At 41.4% G+C, this 16,264-nt stretch overlaps 1 protein-coding gene and 1 long non-coding RNA gene across 2 annotated transcripts in view; one reads left to right on the top strand and one right to left on the bottom strand.

Annotated features, from left to right (window-relative positions):
- Positions 1-292: 292 nt before the first annotated feature.
- LOC144697143 (uncharacterized) lies at positions 293-5,535 on the bottom strand. Its single transcript, XR_013580306.1, has 3 exons — positions 5,428-5,535; positions 3,432-3,637; positions 293-3,030 (listed from the first exon to the last, which is right to left on the bottom strand). It is a non-coding gene; the product is annotated as an uncharacterized LOC144697143 (long non-coding RNA).
- slc27a6 (solute carrier family 27 member 6) overlaps positions 4,970-16,264 on the top strand; it is a 79,390-nt gene continuing 68,095 nt past the window's right edge. The window contains exon 1 of the mRNA XM_078568978.1: positions 4,970-5,665. Coding sequence (XP_078425104.1) covers positions 5,182-5,665 — 484 coding nt within the window. The 5' untranslated portion in view covers positions 4,970-5,181. The remainder of the gene's footprint in view (positions 5,666-16,264) is intronic.

Below are 16,264 nucleotides of genomic sequence, written 5' to 3'. Positions count from 1 at the left end.
TGGCGGGCACGTGCGGGAGTTGGGAACGTGCCCGCCGACAATTAAAAGGCCTATTAAGGCCATTAACAATGTAATTCAATTAAATTTTTCGCTGCCCGTCCAACCTTACGGTTGGTGGGCAGGTGAAAAGGCCGAGTGGCCTTTGCATTTTTTGCGAAGCCTCATCCACGGGCAGGATGAGGTTTCGATCTGTCATTAAAAAAATAAAAAATTTTCATACTAATTTCTAACATGTCCCTACTCATGTGACAGAGTCACATGAGGTGACATGCTTTTTAACACCTTAAAAATCTTTATTTTTTTCTTATATCTTCATCTCCCTGAGGCAGCTCTGTGCCTCAGGGAGCTTTTCCTGAGTGCACTTGCGCACATGCACGAACTTGCACGCTCACCCTCTTCCCCCACACAGGCAGCGCTGAGTGCTGAAGCATGTGTTTCATGCTGGGTGGTTCTTACTTGGCCTGCCATGATGAAATCACGTTCTGGCCCCAATCGTGGGTAAAATACTGGCTTTGGAATCGAAAGGATTGTTAAGTATAAATAGAGGAGAAAGATAGCCAAGTTTGGATATTGGAAACAAAGACCTGACAGCCTTGTCCTGTCAACAACTGAAGGAGAAATTAACGGTAAAAACAGAAATGGAAGAAGAAAAATCAGATTGTTGGATAACATTGAGATGTGGACTGAAGGAGGCCTGCCACCAAGAGCCAACAGAGGGCCGGCAGCTCAGCAGCCTCACTAGTGGTGACCATTGCTGAAGCTGCAGCTGAGGGTGAAGGTGCATCCATGGTCGGACACCCTTGAAGTAGGGTCTGGAGACACTGGGGCCAAGCAGGCAGGTGCCAGCAATCAGGGGTTGGAGTCGCTGAGGGTAGGCAGAGCCAATACAACAGGGGTGGCCATTGCTGCCAGTGGGTCCCTCTGTGAGCCATGAAATACCCAAAAAGGAGGTCCCCCCACTCGCTGGAGTTCACTAGGAGGGCATGAGGTTTAACTAGATGGCGGTGCGGTGGCGGGCACCCTTCCACTGACAAAATGTCCACAAAGATGGGAAGAGGCTCTTAATTGGCCATTTAAATGGCTCAATTGAGCTCCCAGGCTACAACACATTAACCAGCTTTCCTGCCACTGGCAAAATGGCATGGCAACAGGAAGACACTTGGCATGCTTCCCTGTGCCATTTTGCCAGCCTTCCTGTTTCTCAGCCCATGACCAAGGGGCTTGTAAAATTTCAGCAACTAACTGTTCCCTACTCCATGTCCCATTTCTACAGGGTATCTGGAATTTGACCCTTAGGACACTGCCATCACCATCTCTCTCCAGAATATCTGTTCACTTTTGAACAAAGCCCTTGCCATCCATGAGTTTAATATGGATAACTGCATCATCATCACAGCCTTGATAAAACCTGCTTGAGGAGTGATGACAGCTTGCCCCTAAATTAAGCCTTCCCACCTGGTTATACCTTCCATCACTGCTGAGACCGTCACACCTTGGTCTCTCCCCCTACTTTTCTGGCACTTTCTCTTCTTTTGAACATTTCATCTTGTTCCATCCTTCTTGCCTCTCATTTAATATTGGTCTTCCCTACCAATATTCACAGCCAGCCCCTTAATGTGGCCATCTCACATGGCCTTGCTACTCCTATCATGTCAATCACAGATAAAGCCATCTCTGGTTACTTCCTTGTATTGCTCTCTATGCACACCCTCCTTTCCCCTCCCAATCTTACTTCCTTCTTTGCCTGTCCTGGAAAAAAAAATTATTTCCCAATTTACTAACAACTGTACATTCAAAATCCCAACTGTCCAGCCTTTGGTTTCCACTCACCATAATATTTCTATAGCTACCAATCTGCTTAACCACATCCTCATCTGCACTTTGATATCCTAGCTGCCTTCAAAATCATTACTGTCTTACATCCTGGACTTGCCCCTGCTGCGGCCCTCATCTTTGCTCCCTTAAATTCAAGACTTGAATGGAAATAGTGGACAACTGGTTTAGCCATTTACTGCCAGATCTGGCTGGACCACATAAGTCACAACCGGGCCCTGCTCTCATCTGCCAAAACTGTTCACTATTCCAGGATCATCCAGGAATGCAAAAATAGCTCCTGGCTGCCTTTTCTCCACAGCAAACCTAAACCAATCTACCCCTTTCCACCACCAGCCAGTGTGAGGAGCTTACAGACTTCTCTGTCAGTAAAATTGAGACCTAATAATCAGCTACCTCTACTGCTTCTCTTCCTTCCACTAGCCCACTGGCCATTCTTCTTCTAAGGCTTCCCTCTGCAGCCCTTGCCGTGAACTTGTATCTTTCTCTCGTTTCTCTCCTAATGCTCTTCCAAGTTCATCTTGTTCATGAGACCCACCTTCTGCTCCCTTGAATCTTTTTCCACTAAACTACTAATCGCCAGACAAAGACAAAAGTTTTGCTTTTTCTAATGTTGCCCTGGAGGATGATGCAACTAACCTAAGACTTGATGTTTGATAGGCAGTCAGACAGCAGGAAGCATCTTGGAGAAGTGGCGGGCATGGAGGGGTAATTTTTGTCTTACTATCACTCTATTTGTGCTTAAATATGGGGTCGTGAAAGGGCCAAAATTTTATTGAAAACAGATCCAATAAGTTGTTCATCCATTTAGTATTTTGCTAAGATCTCAATCTAGGTGGTCAGAACTCCTGCTTGAAGCTGGCAAGTCTTAGTGAATGCATGCTAATTAGGGTCAATTGACATAGGATGTACAATACCATTTTTGCTTCTGCCCATGTTGCTACCAATAGTTCTTTCCCCAGTTACAAAGCGTTGCCAGTACATGTGGATTTTCAGCAATGATTAGAGGGATCCTTATCTGCTCTTAAATAAAACAAGAGAAAATTTTGGGATACATGTTGCTTGAATTACAGTATAGTTTTTGCTACTTAATATGATTTCAAATGTGATAGAATATTCTACGGTCTTAGGGGTTTTCTGGCAATGCAATCCTTTCTTCATTGGCATCCAATCTGGCAAGAGGCTTAGCAACAGCAGCTGCAGGAAGAAGGAACAAATAGAGTTATGGCTGCAGTAAAAGCAAATTCTAAAAAAAAGAGCTTGCGGGAATCCTTTCCTTTCTAACAGAGTTTATAGGCTGAGGATAACATACCTTAACTCTGATAAACTGCATGTCCCTAGGGAACTATAATAGTGTATCATTTGCAATCAACTGTCATAGTTAGGACAACATTGGCTGTTGCAGGTGGGGTCGCTGCCACCATGAACTTCTTTGCTTACAGCTCATTTCAGGCTGCCACAGGGGATATCAATAACATTGTTTGCAGTTCATACTTGTATTAAGCAAGGAAATCTTGCTTACTAGATTAAAAGCTTTCATTATTTTCATCTGTAATACTTCTCCACAATCTTTGATATTTTAGGATGAATTTGCCCACCAATGGGCCATTTCTTGAGGTGTCCCTTCTATTGCAATTGATCCTTCTTCCATGAATCAGTGTATCACCCAGGTAAGACCACTGTAACTCAGTGTCTATACCATCTGGGGTGCTGATATATGTGCCGGTGCTTGAAAGGGTCAGAGAAAGTAACACTGCATCTTTGAGAGGTTCTTGCTCATCAAGGTTCAAATCATCTGAAAAGCCTGGAAAAAAAGGGAGACAAAAGTTAGCAAATGAGGGCAAAGGTGGAGTAGCAGATGAGTGGCCGTGCATTGCACCACTAGATTGTTACACTTAGGGTGCAAGTAAATGAGCTAGAGAGTTATGTGGGAAGAGAAATGGAAGCTCAGACATCCCACCACCATGTGTGGTCTCCAGCTGGGTATCTCCATTCTGGTCTGCCTCTGTCTGTTACTGATGTCAGTGGTACCTTCATCCATCAGCCCTGGTATCTATGTAAAGGCAGGACCTCCTCTTGTCATTGTGTGTTTCCTCCCTTTGTTTGCCAGCTCTTCCTGCAAGAAGAGTGGAGCCTGTGCCCCATTGGAGGGGTTTCAAGGTGTATATGGCAGTTTAGCATTGTGTACATAAGAAGCAGAATGTGGTCTAAAAGGAAGTAGTCATGAGGGCAGGAGCAGGTTTTGAGGGTGTGAGTACAAGCAGGAGGAGGTGCAAGGAATTGCCCATTTTGATTGGAGGAGAAGCATGGCGGAGTGGGGACAAATGGAGGTTGAGAGACCCCAATGCCGAGTTGTACAGACAGCAAGAGACATATGATGATGAGTTTTATATTGACAGTCTTGATGAGGTTGTATTATTTTCTTGCACTGAAGTCCTGGGTACAACGCTTTTGGCATTTACCTATCCAGCCACCTCTCAATTGCTGCTGAGAAATTTATCTGGGCATCAGCCACCTATCAGAGGTGCAGATGTATCCTGGCAAATATTTATCTCTCAACTAATACCTAAAAACCACCAGATTATCTGGTCAAAATCACATTGTTGTTTGTGAGAGCTTTCTGCGTGCAAATTGGCTGCCATGTTTCCTACATTACAACAGTGACTATGCTTGAAATAGTACTTGGTTTGTTGTTAAATGCTTTGAGATATCATGAGATTGTGAAATTCATTATATAAATGCAAATCTTTCTTTACTAGCATTGGCAGGTCACTGATTGAATTTCAATTAGACTCGGCAACAAAAATGGCCAAGACGCTCTGCCAGCTGCACCAGATGTGCAGTGTGCTCCCAACCATTGCACACCATATAAGAAAATCACCAGCAAACATTTCAGCCTATCCCCCGTTTGTACCATTACCACAACCTGAAGTCTGACACTTTCAGTGTGGCACCTTTGAAAGACCTAACTTAAACGTAAGGCTGGTGGTTATGTGGGATAAGTAAAGGCACTCTAGTATCAAGCTTGACAGTATTGAACAAGAGTTGAACATGTATTACCCAAAGCAGCGGCAGCAGTGCAGGATGTCCCGCCTTATTTGGTGCTCGAAGACATTTCACTTTCACTGTATGGACACTGCACTTGTCGTTTATCGAAACGTTATCTTCAGGAGGAGAGAAAATAAATCATTCCATGTTTAACGTGGTAAAGATGATTTAAGTGAGACCTGGTGGAAGGGACCACCGAATGCGCTCAAAAAGCGGAGAAAGAAGATTAATCGACTTTGTTTTAAATCTTTCTCGTTACTTCAACGTTTGTCAATATTTTGGCGAGACAGAACTGGAAGAATGTTGTTGTCTGTCGCCGCTGCAGCAGTCGCAGGAGCCATCGCCTTGTTGTTCCTCCTGAATCTCACCTTTTCCTGTCTGTGCGAGGATGTGTGTTTTGTGTTAAGAGCCAGCAAGTTCGGCTTGAAACTTTTGAAAATTTACCTCACCAAGAGGGTGCTCACCGTCCTGGACCGCTTCGCGCAGCGGGTGGAGGCAAACCCGCACAAAACCTTCCTGCTGTACGAGGGCCGGCCTTACACTTACCGAGCCGTGGACAGTCGAAGCAACCGAGTAGCTCAGGTCTTCCTTCAGCAGCAGCCCGGCTTGAGAGCGGGAGACACGGTGGCGTTGCTGATGAGCAACGAGCCCGACTTCGTGTGCGTCTGGTTCGGCTTGTCCAAGCTCGGCTGTGCCGTGGCTTTCCTCAACACCAACCTCCGCACACGCTCTCTCCTGCACTGCCTGGTCAGCTCGGGAGCTAAGACCCTGGTCGTGGGCGCAGGTAAGAAAGGATTTGCACTTTCTCCCACCTTTCACTTCCTTAGAATGAAAGTTCTGCGCAGTCAGCGAAGTAGTCACTGTATTAATGTCACTGTATAATCTGTTCGCGGTCAGGTGAATGACCAAACAATGTCTTGTTTCTTCTCCGCCGATGCTGCCAGACCTGCTGAGTTTTTCCAGGTAATTCTGTTTTTGTTTTGGATTTCCAGCATCCGCGGTAGTTTTTTGTTTTTAAATAATGTCTTGTGTTGGATGTTGGGATGTTAGTTAGGTCACTGGGAGATTTCCTTTGTTTTTTTTTACACCTACCGGAGGTAGGAAACAGGATTTTGGTTTAACATCCCATCCAAAATTTGGGGCCTCCCAGCAATGTGGTAATGTCTCAGCACGACACTGAATAGCAGGCTGGATTATGTGGTCATATCCCTCGGGTTGGGCTTGAACCCATGACCTTTTGACACAGATCGCTACTCCTTCCTTCATTTTTGCTTCAACAATTGGCGATCTTGAATTTTCAGCTGCAGCTGGGCCTCAAAGTAGGAGGTACTTTCATAGAGTTTTTCACCATGTTTACTTGAGAAGGCTGAACTCACTTATGGATGTCTAATTCGCACATGTTTCAGGGTCACTTTGAAAAAGAGTTTTTCTATCTCTTTTACTGCCCGCCATGAGATCCCTTCCCAGTTGTTAATGCATCATAAAAGATTTTCTTCACGATTACTTCAGATGCTTACACCACATGACCTGACCAGCGTTGCTATGCATTCATAATCAAAGCATATATTCCTGGTTTTTTAGCATTTGTTTTAAGAACTTCGATGTCAGGGATCTTGTCTTACCATCTGATTTTCATTAGTTATCTCAAGCAGCTTTGGTGAAAGTGATTCTGTTGCTTAATTTGGCGTGTTTATTTTGCATAGAATTTACAGTACAGAAATGTCCAAGTTTCATAGACATAAAGCAGGGTTATCAGATCAACAGCCCTGGATACTTTGAGCTTGATCTACAGGCTGATTTTTTTTTGAAAAATATGCCTTATTCATAAAATATCTGAAAGAACATTACAACACCTTTCTAAATAGCCATCACAAAAAGTGCAGTCATATTCAACTTTGACACATGAATCATCAGTACAATCAATGAATATTACAGTCATTTGAATATGGTTATTACAGACAGTCAGACAATGTAATGGTATTGGAGTTATCGGCATACATCATGTTGCACTCTGCGGTGCTTCAATACAATAATAATACGTTTAGTGTTCACTACATACATTCATTGAGAGTCATACAGCCCGAGCGGAGTATACAATTCCCAGCCCCTTGGTGCACTATGGCAGAAAGGTCTTAGACAGCGACCTTTCCCCATTGGGCCTTTGCAGCGGTTGCCTCAAGCTTTAGTGTGCCCCTCAGCATGTAGTCCTAGACCTTGGAATGTGCCAGTCTGCAACACTTGGTCAGGGACAATTCTTTGCACTAGAAGACCAACAAGTTTCGGGCAGACCAAAGAGCGTCTTTCACCAAGTTGATGATCCTCCAGCTGCAGTTGATCTTTGTCATGGTGTCTGTCCCTGGGAACAGCCCATAGAGCACAGAGTCATGGGTCACAGCACTGCTCGGGATGAATCTTGACAAAAACCACTGCATCTCTCTCCAGACCTTCTTTGCAAAGGCACATTCGACAAGGAGGTGAACAATGGTTTCTTCCCCACCACAGCCACTTCGAGGGCAATGTGCAGAGGGAGTGAGACTCCTGGCGTGTAGGAAGGATCTCACCACCAGCCAAGCTACATCTTGGTGCTTGTTGGAAAGTTCTGGTGATGAGGCATTCTGCTAAATGACTTTTACAGTCTGCTCAGGGAACCATTTGACAGGATCCACCATCTCCTTTTCCCACAAGGCCTCTAGGACGTTACATGCCAACCATTGCCTGGTGGACTTGTGGTCAAAGGTGTTTCTCTGCATAAATCTTTCCACGAGGGACAGGTGGAAAGCACGATCCAATGACTTGGAGCGTTCCGCGGCACCGTGGTCTGACCCATCCTTCCCAACACCGGGCACAGGTAGAACCTCAGCACATAGTGACACTTGGTGTTTATGTACCAAGGGTCTACGCACAGCTTGATGCAGCCACACACAAAGGTGGCCATCAGGATGAGTGCGATGTTGGGCATGTTTTTTCCTCCTTTATCTCGAGGCTTGTACATCGCGACCCTGCGAACACGATCCATTTTCAACCTCCAGATAAAGCAAAAGATGGCTTGGGTGATCGCCATCGCGCAGGAGTGAGGAATGGGCCAGACTTGCGCCACGTACAGCAACAGCAAGAGTGCTTCACACCTGATGACCAGGTTCTCATCTGCAATGGAGAGGGAGTGTCGCTCCCACATGCCCAGTTTCCTTTCCAGCATAGCGACTCACTCCTTCCAGTTTCTAATGCATGCCCCGGTCCCTTCGAACCATATGCCCAGCACCTTCAGGCCGTATGACCTGATGGTGAAGGGGACAAAGGATCGGTCAGCCCAGTTCCCAAACATGGCCTCGCTCTTACCACGATTTACCTTGGCTCCTGAGGCCAGTTCGAACTGGTCGCAGATGTTGATCAGTCTGCGCACCAACAGCGGATCCGAACAGAAGACGGCAACATCGTCCATGTACAGGGAAGCTTTGACCTGAGTGCCTCCACTGCCTGGGATCATCACTCCTCTTATGCCCGGATCCTTCCTGATGGACTCAGCAAAGGGTTCTATGTAACATACAAACAGGACAGGGGAGAGAGGGCAGCCCTGTCTGACTCCAGATTTAATTGGAAAGCTTTCTGAGTCCCACCCATTGATTGAAACTGCGCTACTGATGTTAATGTAGAGCAGTTAGATCCAGTTGCGGATTGCCTCCCCAAACCCCATTTTGGAGAGCACATCCACCATGTAGGTGTGCAATATTCTGGCTGATGCCTTTTTGTTCCTGAGTTCCCCAAAAGCTTAATTGGTTTTGGTGCTTTTGCTGGATGTGTCTGTATCGATGTTCATTTTTCTGGGTAGGGTGAATCTGCCTGAAGTATGCAATGAGCAATAATGATGATAGGTGCAGTGTAATTCTCGCTGATGGCTAGTTGGAAGTCTTTTTAAACTTGGAATTCATGGCAAATTGAAGGCAAGCTGCTGCAAAATTGTTCATGATTGTTTTGCATATTATCCTTGAAGTAGTCCACTAATGTGTACTGAGTTAAGGCAGACACAGCTGATAATATTACATGCATTGACTATGCATGTATGTCCTTGCATGTTGAAGATGAAAGGGCAACATAACTTGGTGTTTAAGGTGATTAAAGGAGTTGTTAGAGTAGATAGAGAAAAGCTACTTCCTCTGGTGATGGAATCCAGGTCAAGGGGTCATAACCTTAAAACTAGAACAAGGCCATTCAGAGTTGATGTCACACAAAGCGTAGTGGAAATCTGAAGCTCCCCCAAGAAGCTTTCGAGGCTTGATCAATTGAAAATTTCAAAACACAAGCAATAGATTTTGTTAGCCCTCAGTATTAAGAGTTGCGGAACTAAGGCAGATAGAAGGAGTTAAGATTCAGATCAACCTTGATCTAATTAAAAGGAAAAACAGGCTTGAGGGGCTGAATAGCTTACTCCAGTTCCTATGTTTCTCACATAACTGGGAAATGTATATTACTTCCCTTCTTTGCCATCTTTGTAGAGAATGTATATTATGACCCCAGCTGATTTTAGTAATGGACAAGTCAGATCCCAGTGAAACCTGGCTTGATAGATCCTAACATTTTTTTTGAAACCATGGAGAAACGTTACTGAACAAATTCACAGGAGTCTGCTGATGAACTTTTAACACAAAGAATAAAATATTTATTAAAACAAGAAAAATGAATTATATTGCACCAGAGAAAAAGGTTGGAAAGATCTCAATACAAACACAAGAAGATGATTCAATTTCCCAATATTCTTTTACCCAGCAATATCTTTACAGACACACAAATCAGTGAAGAGTTACCACTAGCTTGACACAAAGGCTCCTTGCTTGGGACTTGCACATGTGCAAATGGTTTTCTTCCAGTGAATTCTTGAGCATTCACTTGATGCTTCTCACCCAATGCGTCTGTCTCCCCGAGATTCTCAGGACTGCACACTAAACTCATTGCTTCAACTGCACAGCAAACACGAGTTATCTAAACGCAGTCTCCCAGTAGCCTTGTAGTATTTCTTATCAGAGAGCTTAACAGTCCTGCCTTCTCTCCCCGACACCCACTGAACTCTGCCTTGTCTTTTTTCTGTTTCTGTGTCACTTGAGCACTGTCACTAGGCAACAGCAAGGCGTTTCTACTTTGCTTTGGAATCCCTAAACTTGTGACCCCCTCAACCCATCTCTTGAACCTCAGGGTTGTAAAACCTCATTAAAAATGTGTGTGTGTATATATATATATATATTTTTTTTTTTAAATTTATATATATATATATGTACCAAAAGACTGACCTTTCAGCCACAGGTCCAGCCAGTCTTCTAGGCACCAAGGTTGATACCAAACCTACATGAAACTGAAACCACTCTACCTTCCTTAACACAAAATACATTTATATATAAATTCAACTTAAAACTATACACTGTTCATCACAATGTGCCTTTTTTCGACAGGAGGTGTATGTAAAAGGTTTGAATGTAGTGCTCACAATATGCTTTAATATCTAATTTTGTTAAGCAAGTATGAAGTGCATCAATTTGTGTAAACCTATAATCAGAACTTTATAGCAGTTGGTGGGACCAACAGCTTTGTTTAGTCAAACAAAATTAGTTGTAAATTCCTTTTTAATTTGAAATAATATTTTATCTAAAAAAAAGCCACGTGCCAGTCCCATAGAGAAAATAATTTTATACTGACATAAAGTGAACAAAGTTGAATTTTCAACAGAAATTCAAAAAATTGCAGGGATTTATTGCTCAACGTCACTGTCTAGGCAAAGGTTTCAGGCTATCATTGTTTGTTTGCCAGGTATTCATGAATTTCTTTCTTGCTGCACCCTTTCCTCCCACCACCACTGTCCTCCACTCCCCCCATCCCCCAAAAGGAACAAATCAATTTATACATATTCAAATCATATATTTGTAGGATATATTGCCTTTGGTATATAATGCTGACTTGTTTTTCCATCATAATATGCTAGGCTTTTTTAGTGTATTGTACTATAGGAAAAATTGAACTTGTCAGTTTGCTTTAATGTACCTCAAATTGGTACCAACAATAGCCGTTTCAGCGACAAACTTGTGATTACAGCAGCTCCAAATACTATCTCCAGTCATAGCTCAATCTGTAACCGTATTGATGGGTGCTTCTTATAGATCAAATCAATGTATTATAAAGTTTCACTTGCTGGTCATTAATAGTTCACCACCATTAATAGTGTACTTGGATTTCAGAAATAATTTTGATGAATCCATGAGGAAAGCTGATAAATTGATATCAGTTTTGCAATATTACAGTTTTAATTGCCTAACGGGAGATATAGCAGCAAGAAGGAAAATTATGTATTGATTTGTACATAGTATTTACAGCACAAAAACAGGCCACTCAGCTCAACAGGTCCATGCTGGTATTTATGCTGCACATGAGCCTTCTCCCACCTTCTTCATTTAACCCCATCAACATATCTTTTTGTTCCTTTTGCCTTCACATGTTTATCTGGCTCCCCTTTAATTGCATCTATGCCAGTTAGCTCAACTATTCCTTGCAGTAGTGGGTTCCACATTCTAGCCACTCTCTGGGCAAAGAAGTTTCTCTTGAACTCTCTGAATTTATTGGTGAGTACCTTATATCTATGACCCAGATCTGGTCTTCCCCACAAATGGAAAAATCTTCTCTCATGTCTATGCCATCAAACCGTTTTATAATCTTAAAATCCTCTAATAGGTCACCCCTTAGTCTTTTTTCTAATGAAAAGAGCCCCAACCTGTTCCATCTTTCTTGATAGGTTTAACTCTCAGTTCTGGTACAGTAAATCTTATTTGCACCTTCCCCAATGCCTCTGTATCATTTTTATAATCTGGAATCTAGAACTGTTCACAGGACTCCTGGTATGGTCTCACCAAATTTCTATACAAGTTAAACTTAACTCCTCTGCTTTACAGTTCTGTCCCTCTAGAAAAGAACCCTAGCATGTTGTTTGTTTTGTTTTATAGATTTATTAATCTGTAGCTACTTTTAGTGATTTGTGTATCTGTACATTAATTTGTGTAACTGTACGCTCAGATATCCTAATGGGTTCAGAAAGGAATTATGCAGATTTTTCCACCAACTGAGTATTATCTACTTTAGCCTTTCAGCTAATGCATTCCAGATCATTATGTTGAGTAAAACATGTAAATTACAGGCCTGAAGGGGGGCGTTCAACCCACTGCCTCAGTGCCAGTGCTGGTGACTCTTCAAATGGAATAACTGGGTTTTATCTGTTTTTCCATCTCTCACAGGAGGTCATATGGCTTTCAGATGGGGTAGGTATGTACATCTTGTGATACACAACCCATGGCTGTGCCAGCTTTTAAAAGGCTATTCAGTTAATCTCACTTCCTTGCTCCTTCCCCATAACCAGTAAATCTTTCCAAGTATATATTCAATCCCCTTGAAAGTTACCATCTGCTTCGACCAGCCTTTCAGCTAATGCATTCCAGATCATAATGTCAAGTAAAACACATAAATTACAGCCCCGAAGGTGGGCATTCAACCCACTGCTTCAGTGCCAGTGCTGGTGACTCGTCAAATGGAATAATCCACTCTAATCACATTTATTCAACTTTTCCCAAAATCTTTTTCCAAAAACCAATCCATTTCCTTTCTAAATTACATTACTCTCCACATTACATTTCCCACTCATAATTGTTGTGATATTTATATCTGTATGTTTATATATATTTGAAACTTGCTTATAGTTTTTATGTTGCCAAATGTTATTTTTTACACATTTTGTTTATGTATGTGTCATTTGTACATAAACTTCATCCAGCCATTTACCGGTTCAACTTGTCTTTGAACGCCTTCACTGTTATTTGAATATAACATTTCTGATTGGTTTTGTTAATAGCTCTCTCAAAATCTTCTGCTGTGGTGATGGGTTGTAATTCCCAAAGCATAACTAAAAGTCCTGGAATCCTACGTAACGAAAAGGAAAATTTCACCTACCTAGGAACAAATTAATTACCCCAGAGATTTCATTGTGGATTAATTGAGGATAGAGTTGTTGTAATCATCGTTTTGAAAAAAAAACGTGCAAGTTCAGCTTAATCAGTTCACCCCCTTTCTACCTTTATTTGACTTTGACATTAGAAATTTCTAATTAGAATTCACATCTGTTACTTGGGAATTGAAAAGAAAATTAAGTACAGTATATGGTGCTGCTATAGTCTGTGAAGAATTTTCTGTGCTCTAAGACATCACACAACATTTATTGTTATTTAAAAGACTTTATATAGTAAAATATTTCAAAGTGCTTCACATAATCACTTACTTTGAAATGCAGTGATCATAGGCAAATAGCTCAACCATTTTGTATTGACAAAGTCCAACAGAAACTAATAAGATTAATGGCCAGTTAGTCTGTTTATTTTGTTCCGACTAAGCTTCCACTGGTATAAATATCAGTCTGCATTTGTTGCCTGATAAATATTATGTTCATGTGTAATTTGGAAACATTTAACATTTTAATAGGTTGTCTAAACCGGAAGTATTTTATAAATGAATATATCATTCATTAAAGCTGGTATGACTTAACTTACATTTTTTAAGAAAACTATAATCCTGCTATCAGGTCTTCTGCCTCCACCAGTCCCATTCCCAAATTGTACATGTGCATATTATTCATTCATTATAGTAAATGCTACTTTTTCAAGCATTGAGTACTTTTTTCATAAATTCCGGTAATGCTTTTGACAACTTGGTACAAACCTGATAGAATAACTGTGTCACTAGTCACTGGAAACTTTTGCTCAGCTTCAATTCTACTCATTGCAGATTGTAAACTAAAAACAATTCAGTGTTGTTGTGCTTCCAGCAGATTTGTTGTTTGGTTAATGCAGCATGGATATGCTGCCAAAGAAAGGACAAAACATTGCCAGAGTAACTAGCAAATATGCTAACAGCTTTTACAGATTTTTTTTTATGTGACTCCTGTTATACAAAGTGCTGCAGTAATTTTAAAAAATGCAAAGCAAGGTCTGATGCAGGCCTGTAACATTTTGCACATTCTTACCAATGGAAAGGCAGCAAGTGATTTCTGCCTTATCAGCTGCTATACATTGAAAAGTTTTGGGAGATTGAGGTAGTGTGGATTCAATGTTTTTTCTTACTCTTTTTGCAAAATTAAACATGTATTGGGTATAACAAGGTCCATGGTTACTGATATAAAAACAGAATGTGCTGGAAAAACTCAACTAGTCTGGCAGCATCTGTGGAGAGAGAAACAGGGTTAATGTTTTGAGTCCAATATGACTCTTCTTTGGAACTGAATTTTGTCGACTATAAGAACCTGGAATTCAATTTTCAGTCTGTGCTTAGCTGATGTCAGCAGAGATGTACGCAATTACAAGTGACCTCTTGCTCCTAAAAATCATTGAGTTTGTTACTCCTCGTAACTATACAATGATCCCATTGGAAAAGTGAGTTTATGTAGACATTGGCAGGATCAAGCTTTCAAGCTTGGCATAGTTAAATTACCTGCCAACATCCACATGTGAAGGGTAGCCACTTGGGAAAGATATTGTAGGGCAACAATAAGCATTGCCTTCAGGAGAGAAGCAAGAGGAGGGAATGGGGAATAAGTGGCAAAACTTTCCCCAAAAAAAATAACATGCGTTGAAGGAAATCACAACTGTCTTGTATCTAAATCTAGTTTGGGTACACAGCATACCTTTATGAATCACTTGGTCTTCAGCTTAATATTTGATAATCACCTTCTGTTAGTTTTGTATTGTTTACTGTAGTTATTATTTAGTACACAATTGAAGTTAGTACAAAAAGGCAGGTTAAGTATATATATATTTAAAAAAATCAATTGTGATCCAACTAGTTTGTCCAAGAATGGAATAAAACCACAAAATACTTTAAGTAACGTTGTGGGTCAATCAGCAATGGTAAAGAGAAAAGATGAGTTAATATTTTGGATGAGAAACTTTCCTTAGTTCTGGTGAAGGATCTGCATTTGGAATATTCATTTTTCCCCTTTCTAGATGCTGAGGGAACAGTTATGTATTTCCACCACCTTCAAATTTTTGAATTTCAAATTTCCAGTGTCTGCAGGTTTTTGTCTTTTTGTCTTTGGAATGGTTTCATGGAAGTGCACAATTTGTTTTTGTTTAAAACTGAGAATATTTAAAGCCACAATTAAACTATTGAATCCGAGAAGAAAAAGATTTGCATATCATATAAACAATACAAGCTCAAGGGGCTAAATAGCCACTCCTGCTCCTATTTCTGATGTTCTTAATATAACAGAGCACCACAGATCGCTCTAAGTATCTGGTGTCTGATGTGTGAATAGTGTTTGGTTTCATGTGCTGGTTTTTTTCTTCACTGAACTGTGAGATTTAATTCTGTATTTCCTTCACCTCCATCTGGGATTGAATGAAGCACTGTTTGAAGCGATGAACTATCCCTTTCCCAAAGATATACAGATTTTAAAATTCAATTCATTTGGTGTCCTCAGTAAAAAAACTCACCTTAATTGAACTACTTTAATATGAGTTTAAGTGCCGTGCTAGTGTGACCAGCTCCTGATGGCTGGGGGATAGGCCTTACAAAGCTAGAATCAGCCCTAAGATAAAGCTGCTGGATTCACCAAAGTTGCCTACCAAAACAAAACAGTGTTATAACAGGGGGGAAGCTTGGCAAGGGGATTTTTTAAAAACCAGTTCTTTGTAAAGTTGGTTTTGTTGAACTAGTCAGCTTTACTTCAGGGTTTGTGGTTGCACAAGACCCACACATTGGGAACCACCAGCGCTATCATGGAATACAAAAGCTGCTTCGGACAAACTCGCTCGTGCAGTCATGTAAATAAGTGATGCTGGAAAGGATAAATGTAACATTTCTGCAGTAAAATGTGTCCTTCTAAGTTGGAATTGAGGCACATTATTGGATAGCATAGGGAATATCTTTTTTTCATGCAGCTTGTTACTTTGTGTGATTTCTAATGCTATAATTGGGTGAAAAAAGGTAGAATTGCTCCATTTCTTTCGCATTGACATTCTTCACCGCAATCCCAAAATTCTTCTTTCTTCATCTTATATAAGTATGTTTGTAGGTGGGAGCTGTCAGGGATATATAGGTATCAGATGTGTCTTGCCTGAACAAATCCGCACACATTTTATCCTTTCTATTAGAAAATTGATGGGTTTGCAATAGGGCAGTAAATCAGCTCATGGAAAATTGCTGTGCTCTGCTCTTTGATCTTCTCACTGCAGGTATTGACTGTAACTCAAACCTGATGCTACTATTTGGCTGTTGGAGTGGACTCTGTGCCATGGGAATTCTTGGTCTCATGATAAAAAATGAATTGTGCCAATGGGAGCAGGTGTTGTGCACCAAATGAAAGAATATG

The sequence above is a fragment of the Cetorhinus maximus genome, chromosome 2, assembly GCF_964194155.1.
Source record: "Cetorhinus maximus chromosome 2, sCetMax3.hap1.1, whole genome shotgun sequence".
Classification (NCBI taxonomy): domain Eukaryota; kingdom Metazoa; phylum Chordata; class Chondrichthyes; order Lamniformes; family Cetorhinidae; genus Cetorhinus; species Cetorhinus maximus.
The sequence above is the reverse complement of the archived record's forward strand: the minus strand, read 5'-3'. Positions and strand labels throughout refer to the sequence as shown.